Source organism: Drosophila navojoa, chromosome 4 (assembly GCF_054131105.1).
Source record: "Drosophila navojoa isolate 15081-1374.11 chromosome 4, UAZ_NAV_1.0, whole genome shotgun sequence".
Classification (NCBI taxonomy): Eukaryota; Metazoa; Arthropoda; class Insecta; order Diptera; family Drosophilidae; genus Drosophila; species Drosophila navojoa.
Genome location: NC_142892.1, coordinates 4433619 through 4450582, shown reverse-complemented (window position 1 = coordinate 4450582; position 16964 = coordinate 4433619). Strand labels below are relative to the sequence as shown.

Genomic DNA, 16964 nt, shown 5'->3' with positions numbered 1-16964 from the left:
AAGCATAAATTGCATTCTGTTAGACTTAATTACTAGAAAATTATCATCGAAAATAATCGTGTAAATATATATGTGTATATTTTTGTTTAGAAATATATTGTAAGACATTTTCTCAGGCGCATCGAAATTTAATTCTGGAATAGCGTTCGCGTAAAATCTATGTAATCTAAAGCATCCTTGATGGGCTGGCCAGAACGCGGTTCGGAGAAGGGTTTCATACGCTGAACACAATAGTCGGCCATGTCCTTGGTAAGGTTCTAAAGTAGTAAAAGAATATACATTTAATAAATTGTCATTTATAAATGGGTATATCCAACGAAACTTACGCAATAGAGCTCCTCCTTGGTAACATAGGGACGATCGGCGGCGGTGATGGCGCGGAAAGCATTCTCGATTTCTTCGTAGGATTGCACATTCTCTGTTTCCTTGGAAATCATGAAGGCAATGTACTCCTGCAAGGAAACATAGCCATCGCGATTGGGATCGACAACATCGAGAATGGCCTCGAACTCGGGATCTGGCTGACCCTCCTCCACCATAGGCAGATCGTAGCCAAGGGCGCGTAGGCATGACTTGAACTCCTGATGATTCAATTTGCCGCTCTTATCCTTGTCGAAGTGCTTGAACATCATGGAGAATTCCTTGAGCGAATCCTCTGAGACGCCCGAATGATTGCGTGCCTGTATCTGTTGCTCCAAATTATGTTGCATACGCATCGATAGTTGATCCAATTGATCCCATTGCTGGGCCAAACCCACAGTCGAGTGTTCAGTATAGCGGTTATCCAAAATCAAATGCTCCTCCAATAGGGCGCCCAGTTCCTCGATCTTCTTTAGATCCACACGACGGGCACGCACCTCTGTGGCCTTGACGCGAAGCGCCTCCAGTTGTTGCTCCAATGAACCAGAGCCTTCCATCATCGAAGTTCTGTTTCGCAAAATTTGTTTGTAAATTTTTGTGTTCAAAGTAGAAAAGCGTTTCATTAGTAAAGCACAAAGCATTTTTTAAATATACAAATTTTATTGTATAATGGTTTATAATGCATATAAGAAAAGCAAATCTTGTTAGAGGTCTGTGGTTAGGGGCGGCAGTTTTATTGTTTTTTAAATTCTTCTAATACTTTTTTGTTGTCCTTTGATATATACAGGTGTAGTAGTCGGTTTTACGAGTGTGTGTACGAATTTTAAAAAGTTTTGCCAAACAATTTTCTAAAACTTCGTCAGCAAAGACATTCAAAAGTTAAGCAGAGAGCGCTTGGCTTTTCTGAATTAAATTTTGTAATTAAAAAAAACTTTTGGCATTTACAAATATCTAATATTTAAGCCAATTATTAAAAAAATGATTTTGAATTCATTAAATGTGGAAGGAGGAGGAAACTTTTGGCATACTAGATTATTTTCAAAAAGTTTTCTGCGCTCAAAAACAAAAAACATTTTTTTATAATATTTATATTCAGCAACTAATTAAGGCAAAACATCACTATGAAGCGAGTTAAACATAAATAAGCCAACATATATTCTGTTAAAGCTAATTAAACGAAAAAGTTAAATGCAAAATTCGCTTTTACTACTGTTGTTTTCTTTTATGCTACTTTTTTACATGCTGCATTTAAATTGTTTATTTATTGATTGTAAAAGGAAAACAAAAGTTAGAAAGAGAATTTGGACTGAATCGAACGCTAAATTGATCGATAGTTAAGAAATCGTTTGATTTAACGATGCTAAATGCTGCTTGAACTAGAACTAGATTTTGCATTAAATATAATATCTTTGATTTTCTAAGTTAAGTATATATGTACAGAGTATAGGAGAAGCTAGAAGCTAACTCCATATACAAGTTTTTAATTTTTGCTGTTAGTTGAGCAACGCAGCGGTTAAACTTTTAGCCAGACAGAAACAGAAATAGAAACGGAAACAAAACAATGATGAGAAACAAATGAAGAGAAACACTAAGGAAATTTCAACGCAGAGTTGCAGATGTCCCTCTCGTTTCTTCTTAATTACCCTTGACGATTATAACCCAGCATATAATATCTAGAAAAACAGAATTGAGCATTTCAGTTACGAAATTATTTGAGATTTAACGAAATTACGCGAGATTTCACAGAGAGAGTGACCACAAGAGTTGTTTTCGTTAACAAGAATTGAATTTAATTGAATTGGATGAAGGAATGAGGATACCGACACCAATAGTAAAAAACACTAGACAGGGCTAGAAATGGAGTCGTTCACTCACCTTGTTTCGGTTAGCCATTGATGGAAGAGATTTGCGTGCTTGGCGAATTCCTTGCGCAGCTTGTCGTTCTCCTCCTGTCGCTTGGCCTCCTTGGCAAGTTCGCCATCGCGTTCCTCTATGATCTTTTGCAGATTACGCCAGGTCTCCTCAAGAGCTTCCATGGTGAACCAGGTGTACGGATTTGGTCCAACATTAAAGCTCTTGATCTTCTGGTCGAGTGCTGCCAATGCCTTAAAGTCCGCTTCGGCCGATGACAGAGACGCTTGGAATTGGGCGTGGGCATCACGCAGCGCGCGTATTTCTTCGATCGAATTGCAGCGAACAGGATCTGTGAGATCCTCCTCGGCATTTTCGAACCAAGAATTGAAGGCCGAAGCTTTCTTGGCAAATGTCAAATAGAGTTCCTCGATTTGGCGGAATTGCTCCTGCATGGCCAGCAAACGTTGCTTCCTCGTGTCCGATGCATCGCGCAGCTTCTGCCAACGTGCAATCACATCGCCATGACGCTTCAATATAGCCGGCGACTGAGCATGATTAGCATTAATCAGTTGATCCTTCAGAGCGCTAATATTGTGAATGCCCTCCTGTTCAAAGGCATTGAGACCTACAAAGGATTCATATTCAGTAATCGTTTATCATCGGGTCGTGAATTGACTTCTATTACCTGCATCGAATGTCTCTTGCTTCGTCAATAGCGTTTGCACAGTGGACAAATCACGTCCATACTCATCGGATCTCACATAGTTCTCCTTATCGTCGATCCAGCTCTCGACAACATCCGCCTTCCACATGAACTGCAAGTACGCCGAGTTGTCCAACAAGGCGCCCTTGCGACGAGCTGCCAGAGCATTCAAGTTATCCAGCTTGTTGCGCAGCTGCTGGCAACGTTGTCCAATGGATTCGCCATGATGATTCTTGGCTTCGACCAGGTCGCTGCCCTGCTCACAGATTAGCGAGCAGCGGTCCTTGTGGGCAGCAAAGTCCGTCTCGAAAGCGTCGTGTTTCTTCAAGAGACCCTGGACAGCTGCCATCGAATCACCATAATCCTCCACAGAGAGCAATTGCTGCTTCTCGGTGATCCAGGCTTCCTCCTCTTCGACCTGGGCCAGGAATTGTTGATAGGTGAGCGACTCATCCAGCTTTTTACCGCGTGTGGCAGCCAAATTCTTGAGTTCTGCCCAAGCCTGATTCAAGGCCTTCAAACGTTGCTCAATTTCGGGAACACCCAAATTGGAAACATCCATGAGTTTCTCGCCGGCCTCCTGAACAGCTTGTATAGCCGGCTCATGGGAGGCCAACTCAGCTTCGAGGCGCTTGTGCTTCTTCTTCAGATTCTGAACGCCAGTTAAATCGCGTCCATAATCATCAGAGCCGACGAGCAGCTTCTTCTCCTTGATCCAGCTCTCCTCGTCGGCAATGTCGCGGAAGAATTGATGCAGAGTCAGCGCTTCATTGAGACGCGCCTGACGATGGGCAGCAAGATTACAGATGCGTTCGTAGCGTTCGTTAATGCTTTGACGCTTCTCCTGGATGCCAGCAGTATCGAATTGACCGCTCTCGACCAAGGAATCGGCCTGGTTGTTCATGTCCTTGATGCGGTCTTCGTGCGCAACGATATCCGCTTCGACCAACTGATGTTTCTTCATTAGGTTTTGTACGGATGCCAAATCCTTACCAGAATCCTCAGTGGTCAACAAACTCTCGACCTCGCCCAACCAGAAATCCAAATCCTTGACAGCAGCGATATACGTCCTCTGCTTGTTGGCCTCCTTTAGCTTCAACGACTTCTCAGTCGTCTTATGGGTCAAATATTCCCACTGATCAGCTATTTGAGTCAAACGCTTCTGCACCGCATCTTCCGATCCGCTGCACTGCTTCTTGTCAATCAAATTGCCACCCATTGCCAGCACGCTCTGTATACGATCTGCATTGGCAGCCAGCTCCGCTTCGAAGGCTTGATGCTTCTGATGCTTCGACTGAATGTTTGCTGGATCCTTGTAGCTTTCCTCAGTTGCCAGCTGCAGTTTCTCTGCAATCCAGTTCTCGATCTCATCGGCATCGCGTGAGAATTGCTGCAACGTTTGCTCATCGCCCAACCGGGAACGCTTCTCGATGAGGCCCTCCTTCAGGTGACGCCAGCGCTCGAGCACCTGCTTGCGCTTATCATCTACCAAATTGGAGGCATAATGATTCTGGGCAATCAGTTGATCGGCAACAGTTTGCAATGCAGCGATCTTCTGCTCATGTCCATTGATTGCCTTATCGAAGTCCTCGTGCTTCTTGATCAGCGCCTCCACATTGCCACCAGCATTGGCATCGTCATCAGCATTGAGGAATGCCTCGCGAGCAGACATCCAGGATTCAGCCAATTCACAGTCGCGCATGTAGAGCTGCAAATCGAGGTTTTGCTCTAGCTGCAAACGGCGCTCGGTCCAGGCCTTCTCCAAATCTTCGCGTGCCTTAGCCAAATCCTCAATCTTCTCCTTAATATCGGGCGAAGCATAATGATTAGCCTGCAACAGCTCATTGCCGAACTGCTCGAAGGCTCCAAAAGTGCCAGCACGGGCATCAATCTCCGTGCGATGTTCCTATATATTATAAATAAAATGCATTAGTTTTTAAGCTTTAGTTAAATCTTAGATTTTGGTAAGGTATAAACGCCGGGTTAGAACAACAAGAAATTATTTTAATTGGCTGTTTGTTGTATTCGTTGCAGCTTCTAATACAGATTAGTCAAAAAAAACCAAATACGGCGAACAGAAACATAAGTTTGACATGATGATATGCAAGGTGACTGCGAGTCGATGATTTATCGGTGCTATACAGAAGGTGATTGGATCAGTAGATCATTAAGGAGTCGCAGCTCATCAACGATACAAACTATCGAGTCAGCCAAGAAGGATTCGTTCAATTGAACCAATTCTTGGTGAAACGAATTGTTTGTATGTTAAGCTGTCTAGAAATTTGTTGAAAATAATTTTAGCTTGTCTTAGTCTGCAGTCCTTAAAGGCGATTATCAATAACATACGAGATGATGACTGAAAATGAGAGGATTATATGATTGATTTGGGTGTTCTTGTATACCAGAGATGTGTTTATCGTAGTATTTCAGAATGTTAAGTATTATTTTATGAGCAATTGTGTATAAATACAGAACACGGGTTATTCAATTTTCAAACTCTCTGCCGATTCACAAGTGGGTTTCTCTAAGGGTAACATTGTGAATAGCCAGAAGAGTCATAGAGAGGAGAGCGTTTTCTAGTGAAAGCTTTAGCCGAACGAACTTTTGTGACGAAAGCCAAAAAATCGTTCAAAATACAAAAAGAAGAACAGGTAAGAACATAGAACGCACAATGATATATAAACACGGGATTATATGGCTAAGTGAGATATATATTATAATGATGATATTGATGATGATGATGATCATATTGCTGATGTCGATGATGATGATGGCTTACGAACAACTACCTCGTCGCCGGATAGTGATGCACCTGCGGCTGGGGCGGAGCTGCTGCCCAGCGTGAACTCAATTTCAGCACGATGTGCCTGTGTGTATTTAAAGATGAGAAATAATACCAGGGATGCATATAGTATATGTTTATATTGTCATGAACCATGAACCATTATTGTTGTTGTTGTTTGATTGTTTGTTTGTTGTTATAGTTGTTGTTGATTACAGCAGACGTTGAGTTGAGAGTTTGAATTTAATTGGATTGATGACGTGATTTAAGATTTGGTTTCGGGTGGAGGCATTGACGACATTGACAATACCCCGCAAAACAAAACAAAAGAATGCACAGAGATAATCAGAATTAAATGAAAATATTCAACGGGGGAAGGGAAATGGAACCATAATAATATTCATTTAACATATTACGGTTCCATACATTACAAAATTAAATATATCTTCAGATAGTCAGAGTTTCAAGAATCCGTTGCAGTCAACTATATATATATCGAGGTATATTGATAAGTTTAAAAAGCTTTCAGCAAATACTCAAACGATTTTGAAGTTAATTACATATATCGATATATATACAAATGGATTACAACGTTCATTGAAAAAATAAAAACTCAAGGAAAATGAAAAAATAATAAACGTTAATTTTGAAAAAAAAATTAAAACAAAAGCCCACCTGATGACGTTCGATAAGGGCTTCGGCTCCCGTTACATCGTTGGCCAGCTCATCGGAGGTAACCAGACTCATCATCGAGTTGATCCAGGCGAGCAGATCGCGATAGTCGCTGAGGAATCGCTGTAGATCGTAAGAGTCGAGAAGTTTCTCTTTACGGGCTGTCGATTTGGTGATGATCTGATCCCACATCTCGTTGATCTCCTTCTGCTTGGCATAAGTCTGCTCAGCGGTATCCGGATGCGACTGCATCAAGCGATTTGCGGTCTCATCCAATTGGCGAATCTTGTCACGTAGGGCAGCCAGGTCACGTTCAACACCTTCGTGTTTGCGCTGAAGCGTCTGGACGCTACGCAAATCCTTGCCAAGATCATCGTTGTTCAGGGCATTCGCCTTCTCGGCAATCCAATCCTTGGTCTCATCAATGTCGCGATGGAAACGCTGCACCTCATGGGCGGAGCCCAACTGGCTAGCCTTCTCGGCGGTCAACGTTTGCAGATTGTTCCACTTCTCGTTAAGATCCTGCATCTGGGTTTGGATCTTCAGAGCCGCTTCCGTTTGTCCCAACGATGTCAGCTGAACGGCAATCTCATTCATGTTAGCCAAACGCACTTCGTTGGCCTTTAGATCATCATTGAAATCGTCGAACTTCTTCTGCAGCACCTCCACTTCCTCCAGGTCTTCGCCAACCACATCAGCAATCTGGGCATGATTTTCCTTGTCGCGGATCCATTGAGCCAAATCTGCGGCTTCACGGACCAGCACATAAGCCTTCACCGTCTCGTTGAGCTTATTCTGACGCTCACGAGCGAGGGCTAGAAGATTATCATACTGGGAGTTGATCTGGTTCTGGCGCTTGGCAATCGAATGGTTGTCCACCAGGTTTTGCTGCGATGCACTGAGTCCAGCCTCGATCTTCTTGATGTAGGCAGCGGGCACGAAACCCTGACGGTCATTGACCTCCACCTTCCACCAGTCCTTGTTGTTGGAGTTCAGGAGGGTGAGAACATCGCCCTTCTTCATGGACACCTCACGTGGTGATTTCTCTGAGTAATCGTAGAGAGCAACGACACACTCCTTGCCAGTAATGTCCACAACGGGCGTCTCCTGTTGCCGGCAGTTCTTGGCCTGCTCCTGTAGCGCCTGAATGGTGTTTCCAAAGGCTTCCAGATCAGAGACAAGGGCCTCGTGCTTCTTGAGAAGTGCCTCTGATGAATCCTCATCTTTACCATAGTCGTTGCCCGTGGCAATGGGTTCCTTTTCACGCATCCAGGACTCCGCCTCGTTGGCATCAGCAAAGTATTGATGTGCCTGCAACGAATCATCCAGATCCTGCTTGCGCTGGTTCGACTTGTCCTTGAGGGTATTCCACTGCTCTTGCAGTGCTTCGAGACGCTGACGAATGTCCTCGCTGGCAAATGGCTGATCCTTAAGCATATTTTCGCCAGAGCTAATGACGTTGAGGAGTCGCGCCTCATGGTTGTTAATCTCGGCCAGAACAGCTTGATGTTTCTTGATCAGATTTTGAACGCCAATCAAATCGCGACCGCGATTGGTCGAGGCTGCAATTGGCTCCTTCTCACGAATCCAGGCAGCTTCATCCTCCAAGTCGCGGAACAGCTGCTGCACCTGCAGTGAATCCAACAGATGTTGCTTGCGCTCAGCCATTGGAGCAGCCAGAGCAGCATAGCGTGCCGAAAGATTTCCCTCCTTGTTGCGAATGTTATCGGAATCAAAGTGTCCAGATTCAATGAACTTATTAGCTGCCACATTGATGTTCTCGATACGATCCTGATGGGCCATAACATCAGCCTCGAGCAGAGCGTGCTTCTTCTGCAGATTCTGCACAGAGGTCAAATCCTTGCCATGATCCTCGGAGAGCAGCTGGCCCTCAATCTCGCTGAGCCACAGTTCAATGTCCTCAATGGTACGATTGAACTGCTGCTGCTGGCAGGCCTCATTCAGCTTGGTGCCCTTCTTATCGGATGCCTGCACCAATGTCTCCCACAGCACAACAATCTCTTGCATACGCGTATTGATCTGATCCGCTGCATAATGCTTCTTCTCGATCAGCTCGCTGCCCACATTGGTGATGTCTTCGATGCGTGACTTATTTGCATTCAGCTCGTGCTCAAAGTTCTGGTGCTTCTGCATTTTGCCATTCAGATTTGTTGGATCCAGGTAAGAATCATCCGTGGCAAACTTCAGTTTTTCACTGATCCAACCCTTGGTCTCATCGCAGTCGCGCTCGAATTGCTGATAGCGGTTCGAGTCCTCAAGCAGCTGGCGACGCTTCGCAGACTTCTCCTGCAGTGCAGCGCGGCGAGCAAGCAGCATCTGTCGACGCTGAGCCACATCATCGGCGGCATAATGCTGACCATCGATGAGTTTGGTGGCAAAGATGTCCAGCGCCTTGATCTTCTCCTCCTGGGCAGCCAGACTCTTCTCGAAATCCTCGTGCTTCTTAATCAAAGCTTCCACAGAGTCGAGGGAGTCTCCCAAATCCTCGTTGGCCAGGAAAGCCTCCTGTTTGGCCATCCAGGTATCGGCCTGTTCAGTGTCTCGGTAGAAGAGTTGCAAGTCCATGCATTGCTCGTACAGAATGCGACGATCCTCCCACAAAGACAGCAGCGAGCTCTTATCGTTCTCCAGTGCAGCCAACTTCTCTTGAATCTCAGCTGCAGCATAGTGCTCACGCTCCAAGAGCTTTCTGCCCGACTCGGTAGTCAATTTGAAGCTATCCTCACGTGCATCGATCTCGCCTTTGTGCTCTTGATGACGCTCCAACAGAGCCTCAGCTCCAGCTACATCCTTGGCTAGCTCGTCGGCTGATATGATGGCCTTCATGTTATTGATCCACGATACCAGATCACGGAAATCGGCCAGGAAACGATGTAGATAGTAAGACTCGTCCAGTTTTTGTTTGCGCTCTCGGGCCTTAGCAGTCAAGCTTTGCCAGTAGTTGGCGATCTCTGCCTGCTTATCCCTGATCTGATCGCTATGATCCGCATGGATGGAGCACAAACGCTGTGCTTCAGCACCTAGGGTGGAGACCTTATCCTCCAGAGCAGCCAAATCGCGCTCAACTCCCTCATGCTTGCGCTGCAGAGCCTGTACGCTGGCCAAATCCCGTCCATAATCATCAGAGGACAAAACCACATCCTTTTCGGCAATCCAAGCGACAGTCTCGTCCGCATCACGATTGAAGCGTTGAATCTCATGGGCACCGAAGAGCTTCTCTTGGCGAACAATGGCCAATTGCTTCAGACGTTGCCAAGCCTCATTTAGTTCCTCCTTGCGTTTGGTTATGGTGTCCCGCTCTGGGTGGCCATCCTGGATAAGCTTATCGGCCAATTGGTTGACCTCCGTAACACGATATTCCTGCGAGGCCATGTCCTTTTGGAACTCATCGAATTTACGCTGCAGCACCTCGACATGCTCGAGATCCTGACCAAACTCATCAGCAGTCACAAAGGTCTCTTTGTCCTTGATCCAGAACATAACTTCCTCGCATTGACGCAAAAATTGAACGAGGACCAACGCTTGCTGCAGCTTCAGGCCCTTTTCAGCCAAACGGCTGAGCAATAGCTCCCATAGCTGATGCAGTTCATCCAGACGCCGTTGAATAGTCTCCGATGCAAAGTGCTGCTGATTGATCATCTCCTGACCGGTATTATCCAGCGATACGATCGCATTGCTATGCGCGGAGACCTCAGCCTCGAATGCCTGGTGCTTTTGAATCTTTGCCTGCAGATTGGTTGGATCCCGGTAGCTTTCCTCGCTGGCTGCCTGAAGTTTCTCATGTATCCAGGACTCAAGCTCATCGGCATCCCGCTTGAAGTATTGAAAGCGACGCGAATCTTCAAGCTTTTCACGCTTCTGTCGTGTCTCGATTTTGAATTCATTATAACGCGACAAGACCTGCTCACGACGCTCCTGAATATCCTCGACCGTCTCGAGGATCTTCACCTCTTTTGGCGTAAAATTCTCCATACTGGGTTCTTTTCGTTAAGTTCGTTAAGTTTAATATTCGTTCGTAGTTGGTAGTGATTCTTTAATTTAATTTAATACTGCTGCCTGGTTGCTCATCAAATATGTCTGCCAAAGTTCGCCCGTGCACAACTGAAATGGAATAGCACAAAAGAGAGTAAGCAACAATTAATTTCAATTGGGTTTAGAAAGAGTGAGAATCCCCGTCGATTGCATAATCAGCGTTCGCATTTTACAAAATTAGCACAATGACACACTCATACAAATACACTCACAGACATAGACAGAGACAGAGAGGAACTGAGATAGCGAAAACAAAACATAGCTTTCGTGAATACATACAAACACATTACGCACTTCTCACATGCACAGTGGTTGAAACCTGAGCTAAACTGGAACATCTCAATGCCTTCTTTTTGCAACACATTTGCATTAAATGCTAAATTAGCTGAAAGAAAATTTTTACCCATATACACATACCCTTTATCGTATATAAGCTCTACCAATGCTGGAATGTTCTTAATCTGAGGCATACCAAAGATAACTACTGACTGTTTCTATATGTTTGTTCCGCTGCTTACCCAGTGACCGCACACACACACACACACACACACACACCTATTTATCGTGTTTCATTTCACAACGTCAAATTCGTCAAGTTGACGTAATCGGCCGATTCGTGGATCGATAAGCGACGCTCTTATCTTATCGATTTTCTACAGCACACACAAAAAGAAAAGCTGAAATGCTTGTGCAAAAAATAGAGTTTATTCACAGCAACTAACAATTTTATGATAAATGCAAAGAATGACATAATAATAACTTTAAGCTTAAAAACTATCCAAATCTTGGGACAAATCCGCTAAAACTTCCATAAACAAATGCGATTTTCCGTCGTCGTCGTCGTCGACGTTACTGTTATCGTTATGGGAGTGATTTTTGGACAATTGATGGAGTACCTGTGACAGCGCACTCCACACAGGCGGAGTCCAATTCTCCTTGAACAGTGGCAAAAATAACTGATTGAGGTGATCGATGCCGAGCACGCGAGCTTCCAGCATAGAGTGAAGCAGATGGTGGAGCAGCTGGAAGCTTGAAGGATTGGAGCTGAGCTCCTGTACAAAGCTGATGCTGAGCAGGCTTTCGAAATAGGCAGGTATTGCCTCATCAGTGCCACGCACTTGAGGTGTTAGCCACACCTTGCAGCTAGTACTGATGACGTCCTCGGTTAACAAATGGGGCTGACGGAATATGAGTAATTGTAACAGGCGCACCAACATAGATCCAATCAGATGATAGAAATAGCTGGGCAGTTGCCTAAGTTGAACGGCCTCTTTCGTCCTTCCGAGCAATCCCTGCAAATCACTCATATAACACAAAAATTCGGGTCTCAAGCTGAGGCAGTGTACCCATTGCTGGAGCTCATGTAGTATCCCGGACAAACTAAGTCCATTCGCATCGGTTAGGCACATTTCATTGGAAGTTCCACTGCTGCTGGTAGCCTGATTGTTATTCTTATTCGCTCGACACACCTTGATGGCCACCTCCTGCAAATCACCGTGGTAAAAATTAGATTGTATGACGTTCTCTTCTAGCCACTGCTGTATTTGTGGCTGAGCCTGCTGCCTAATCAAATGGCTATAAGTGCGACGCACTACCTCGTGGGTGTTAAGGGGCAACAGAGCCATTAAAGATTGCTCGATGCGTTTCTCTAACATTGCAGGCACTTGCTCCGCCCATTGCTGAGAGGCTTGGGTGCGTGCCTGTTGATAAATGCGTTGCAGCTCACGCTGCACCTCTTGCTGCTGCGTGGACGTAATCCCATTGACAAGCGCATCGGCTGCAGCCTTGGAGGGCAGGAGTATTGTTTGCTGAGCATCCTTGACCACACACTTAAAGCTGCGCTCTGTAACAAACTCCAATAGACGTCGCATGGACGCATTCTGTGAGTGTAAAAAGGCGTCCACCAATTTGCGTTGCTTTTGCTCCGATGTCATAGTTTCCACAGTCTGCAAAGGATCTGGAGTCTCCTCTGGTTTACTATGAGCAGACTGCAACTTCTTGCTTCCACTCAGCTGTTCCAGTCGAGTGGTTATATAACGAAAGCGTCCATTTCGCTGAACTTGTCGCTGCGAGGGAGTAATGGAGACACAAAACTCATGAAGAAAGGGGCAAGCCACTGGGAGGAGCTGCTCGAGCAGTGCTGCTGCCTGTCCCTTATACGAAATGCTCAGACTATGCAGACAATCGGCGACCAATGCTGCACTTGCTCCACTTAAGGATTTGGCGCTCCTTTGACTATAGTAGCCACTGCTGAGCGCTGGTTGAGATTCCAATAGCCAACCGAGGCAGATACGTATAATAAAGAACTGCGGATTTTGATTAGCCACCACGCCTTCATACAGCGCATAGAGCAATTCCAGCGTAGCCGCCGCAGCAGGTAGCTGCAGTGTGACCACATCTAACATGGCTAAATACTGCACCAGCCAGGGCAACGTGATGAGTAGTTTGTCCTGGCGCATGGCTCGCTCAAGATGGGTGCGCATCTCAAATGGGGGCTGGAACTGGCGACGCAGCTGCAGTTGTTGTGGGCAGGCATAGGCAGTGGGCGATCGATTGTAAGGGAAGGCGCAAACATACCCTAGAAATTTAGCCAACATGAGCAACTCTGCAAGAGCCTGTGGTCGTACGATGAACGGAGATTGAACCACCTCGCCATCGTCCTCGTCTTCGGCTTGAAGTGGCAGCAACTCAAAACTGGAATCATTATGACGCAACAATTGGACATAGAGCGCTAGCTGGAGCTGTACCAGAAATGCCAAGGATCCACATTCGCTGATAAAATCACGAAAGAAGGCTTGCGTGCGTGGAAACTGATCCTCAACGCTTGAATTGCTGGTAATTAGACGCTGAGCCAGTCTGTTGAGACGCTGCTGGTCAAGCTTCAGACCCAGTTCCTCGGGTGATTCGTGCGTCTCACCACTGGACATGAGCAGCTGGCTGACAAACAGTTTGGCAAAGTGCGCCATATTTACAGCATGCTCAGACTGCCTGAAGATCTCTCGCACGCATTGACCCAAATCTCTGCCAAAACAGAAGACGCGATTAAGATGTAGTTGCTCCCACTGCTTGAGCGCCTTGTAAAAAAGATCTCGCTGGGTCTTAAATGCACCGAACTCGTGTTGGCTTGGAAAATTATCGCGAGAATCTTTTTCGTGCTGGTAGTAGACATTTTGCTGAGGATTTTGGGTGTCGGGAAATAGTTCCCGCTTGCTCTTTAACTGCTGTTTCTGTTGACAGGCCAGTTCCAGTTGCTCCTGCATCCCTTTAGAGAGCAGAGACAAACGCTCGTGTTGGAGCAGCACACCCAAAGATTTACGATCCAGCTGCAAAAGCAGCCCCTGCTGTTGCTCCAGTAATTGAACGGCAAAGTAAATGCATTCCTTGTAGCCCGTTAATAGGGCGAGAGGTGCATCCAAGTCAGACTTTGTTGGACTCGCATCAGCCTCGATGTTGCGTATATTGAGTAATTGTAGCACAAAGCTTATCTCACTCAATACATTTGGAACTAGATTTAAATCCATGAGTAATGAGTAAATGCTAGCTAGCACTTGAAGCCTTTTGGATTGGCTAACATCCTCCAAGCTGACTGGCTCTAAAGGTCGAATTGCTTGCTCTCTTTCTCGGTCTCTTTCCTGTTCAACTGGCGCTTCACTTTTGATTTCCTGCCTGCGTAGGAGCAATGTTTTCCTTGCCTCCAACTCCAGTTCAGCGCCTTGGCTGCGATCCAATTCACAGCTCTGCGACAGACGCAACAAATTGTTCTCGTTGCTAAACGAGCTGGTGTCGCCAAAGGAGCTGCACGAAGACACATTCTTGCTGATTGTCATGGGAACCACACGTCGTCGTGGTTTTTGAGATTTATTGTGTGCAGAATCTTGGGCGGTATTGGACTGTGGCGTTAGCGGCTTCTTCCTTGCACGTTGTTGGCCATGATTGGGCGTTGTATTGACCAAAAAGTCACCTAGACAAAAGCTGCCACCGGAAACGCTTCCACCTCCTCCACTGCGATTCGTGGATCGTTCGTTGCTATGCGGTGTACTGTTAAATTGACCACCAGTGGAACGACGTCCGTGTGGATTCTGTCGCACAGGCGTGGACACATTGCCAATGCTCAGTTGACTAAGTTGAGATTCATTCAGTTCCTGATCTGTTTGTGTTGGTGGCCTTTGTTGGCGAACAGGCGTTTGACTTTTGGGCGTCTCCGATTCGTTGCTTAAACTGTTACGAAAATGCTGCTCTGTGTGCTGGCGTAGTGCTGCCAAATAATAAATGGCGAAATCTTCTAGACCACTCTGCTCTTGCTGAAAGTAAGCATTGAACTTTTCTGGCAGTTGATGCAATTCGATAGGTTCAAGTTTATTTAGTAGCTGCTTTAAATGCTGCTCCGGCTCCATTTCCAATTCCTGTTCTTCCGCTTGCTCCATTCTCTGCTTTGTTTTTATTTATATGTGTCGCTAGGGTTTTGTATATATTACGTTCAAGCGCTCGTTCTAACAAAACATTTTTCTCTCTTTCCCTCAGGCCCCGTTCCTGCAACGGAAGATGAGAGAAGAGAAATTTTGCTTGTACGCTTTTGTATTTGTCTTGATTTCATTCATTGTGATTATTTTTATTGATTTGTTGGAGACTTTTAATTTTGCCACTTATTTCTTCTTCATTATTTGCTGATTATTATTATATATGTTTTTATTTTGTTTGTTTACACTCACACATACAAAAGTAACGAAACTATTTTTAAAGAACGAACTAAATTTAGATTTACGCCGAAATTTCGCTAGGCTTTACTTGAGCAAATTATATATAAAATTAATTAGAATAGTTAAATAGTATATAGTGTATATTAAATTAGGTAAGATAGAATTAAATTCTGTTTACATGCAATTAAATAGAAACAAATCACAAAGGTAAACTTTTTTAATGATTTATTTTTACTATTATATCATTTCAATAAATAAATGTTAGTAAATAAATATTAATAGGGAAAGCTAGAATATTGTTATAGATTTTATACAAAACCATTAGAAATTATTTTATAGACCCAGTATTTAACATATAGTTCAAATTCTTAATTAATAGAATACGGATAATTTTCTAATAAGAGAATTTGAAGAGAGCTGAAATCAGTAGTTAGAAAAAACATTTTCAATTGGCTCTACTTAAATGACATCATCAGCCATGGGAGTAGTCTTATAGTAGGGTTGGACAAACAAATACACAAATATCAAAATTTAATATTGTCACGCGACTCGTTTACGCCATCGCCCTAATGCACGGCAGGAAATTGAAGGAGAAAATTTACCCTAGGCTCGGATTCGGGGTTTGTATATTGAAAGCAGCCATACAAAAGTCGTATACAGATACACACATACACACACGCTTTTAAGCAAATACAAACAAATTGAAGGCAATTGTAACTGTTTATGGCGTGGTATAATAAACAAAAACAACATTCACCAAGAGAGCGAAAGAGAGAGATAGATGAACTGAGAGGGGGAAAGGTTCGAGACTCCATATCACCGTTGAACATTTTTGTTTGGAATGCGAGAAGAGCAAACGTGCTCTCTTTTTAAATACAAACACAGAGACAGACCTCACACATGAGTGCCGTACAGCAAAGCGGCGGCAACATACATTCATACATACATACATTAATTGAAGTGTCTATCAGAAATAGCTGGATGACGTAATGCGCACAACTTGGAATTATGAGCAATGAATGGATATTTTGAATGTCAAACTAAAAAAAAAATAACCAATTAGCGCTATAAAATTATACATTTTTTAAATGTATATCTCCTCTTTGCTTTTATCTTTTTTACCGTACCGGCAATTTACACACAATATTGCGCAACTTGATCCTATATAAACAAGACGGCCAGAGTGTCAAGGACATTCATTATTACAAACAGGTATTGAGAAAATCAAATAGGAGGCAAACAAAATAATGGGGTTGCCATCTTTTTAAAACAACACCAAAATACATCTCTTTTGCTTGTATCCGTGCCTGCTCTCCATCTTTCTATCTCTCTCGCTTTCTCTCAACTGAAGTTGCGGCACAACCCGATGACGTATACACAACACACACACACATATATATGAACGTGCTTCAAAAAATGTTCATATGCAGCATAGATACAGAATTTTACACTCATTACACACTTTCCAAATGGAAGTAATGTATGAAAATCACTTTCAGTAATCTTTTAACAAATTAATAGTGGCATTGTGCACATTTTGAAAGCATAATTAGATTTTCTCGGTATAAAAACGAGGGTGTGGCGTTGACCCGAAAAATTTTCACTACACACACACACGCAAGCCGATTTTCAAATGCAATTTAAAGCTATGTGGTCGATAATTGTGCAAATAAAACTATGTGTAACTTACACTTTGGACCTTGCTCAACCGCTTTACAAAGAAATTTGTTGGTTTAACTATTGATTTTCAACTTTTTTCTTAATTTTTTACGCAGCGCTTTAAATTTCACACGAACTGCACGGGAATACTTTACTGAATGTGGTGTACTAGAGGTGGGGTCGA

The 16964-nt window shown here is 44.2% G+C and overlaps 2 protein-coding genes across 6 annotated transcripts; both read right to left on the bottom strand.

The window, feature by feature from the left end:
* Positions 1–56: 56 nt before the first annotated feature.
* On the bottom strand, positions 57–16952 carry alpha-Spec (alpha spectrin). Of its 5 annotated transcripts, none has more exons than XM_018101592.3 (8): positions 16812–16952; positions 6375–10493; positions 5707–5784; positions 2900–4823; positions 2236–2839; positions 2004–2033; positions 327–927; positions 57–257 (listed from the first exon to the last, which is right to left on the bottom strand). In XM_018101592.3, exons 2-8 carry the CDS (start codon positions 10362–10364, stop codon positions 129–131), a joined length of 7356 nt encoding a protein of 2451 aa, XP_017957081.1. In that variant the 5' UTR covers positions 10365–10493; positions 16812–16952; the 3' UTR covers positions 57–128. The 5 variants fall into 5 exon arrangements, with proteins under 5 accessions (XP_017957081.1, XP_089116648.1, XP_017957082.1 ...); XM_089260522.1 differs by lacking the exon at positions 16812–16952 and adding an exon at positions 10842–10859; XM_018101593.3 differs by lacking the exon at positions 2004–2033.
* Positions 11108–16952, bottom strand: dlt (codanin-1 like protein dlt). The gene is made up of 2 exons (XM_018101597.3): positions 16812–16952; positions 11108–14954 (listed from the first exon to the last, which is right to left on the bottom strand). Exon 2 carries the CDS (start codon positions 14846–14848, stop codon positions 11192–11194), a length of 3657 nt encoding a protein of 1218 aa, XP_017957086.1. The 5' UTR covers positions 14849–14954; positions 16812–16952; the 3' UTR covers positions 11108–11191.
* Positions 16953–16964: the final 12 nt, after the last annotated feature.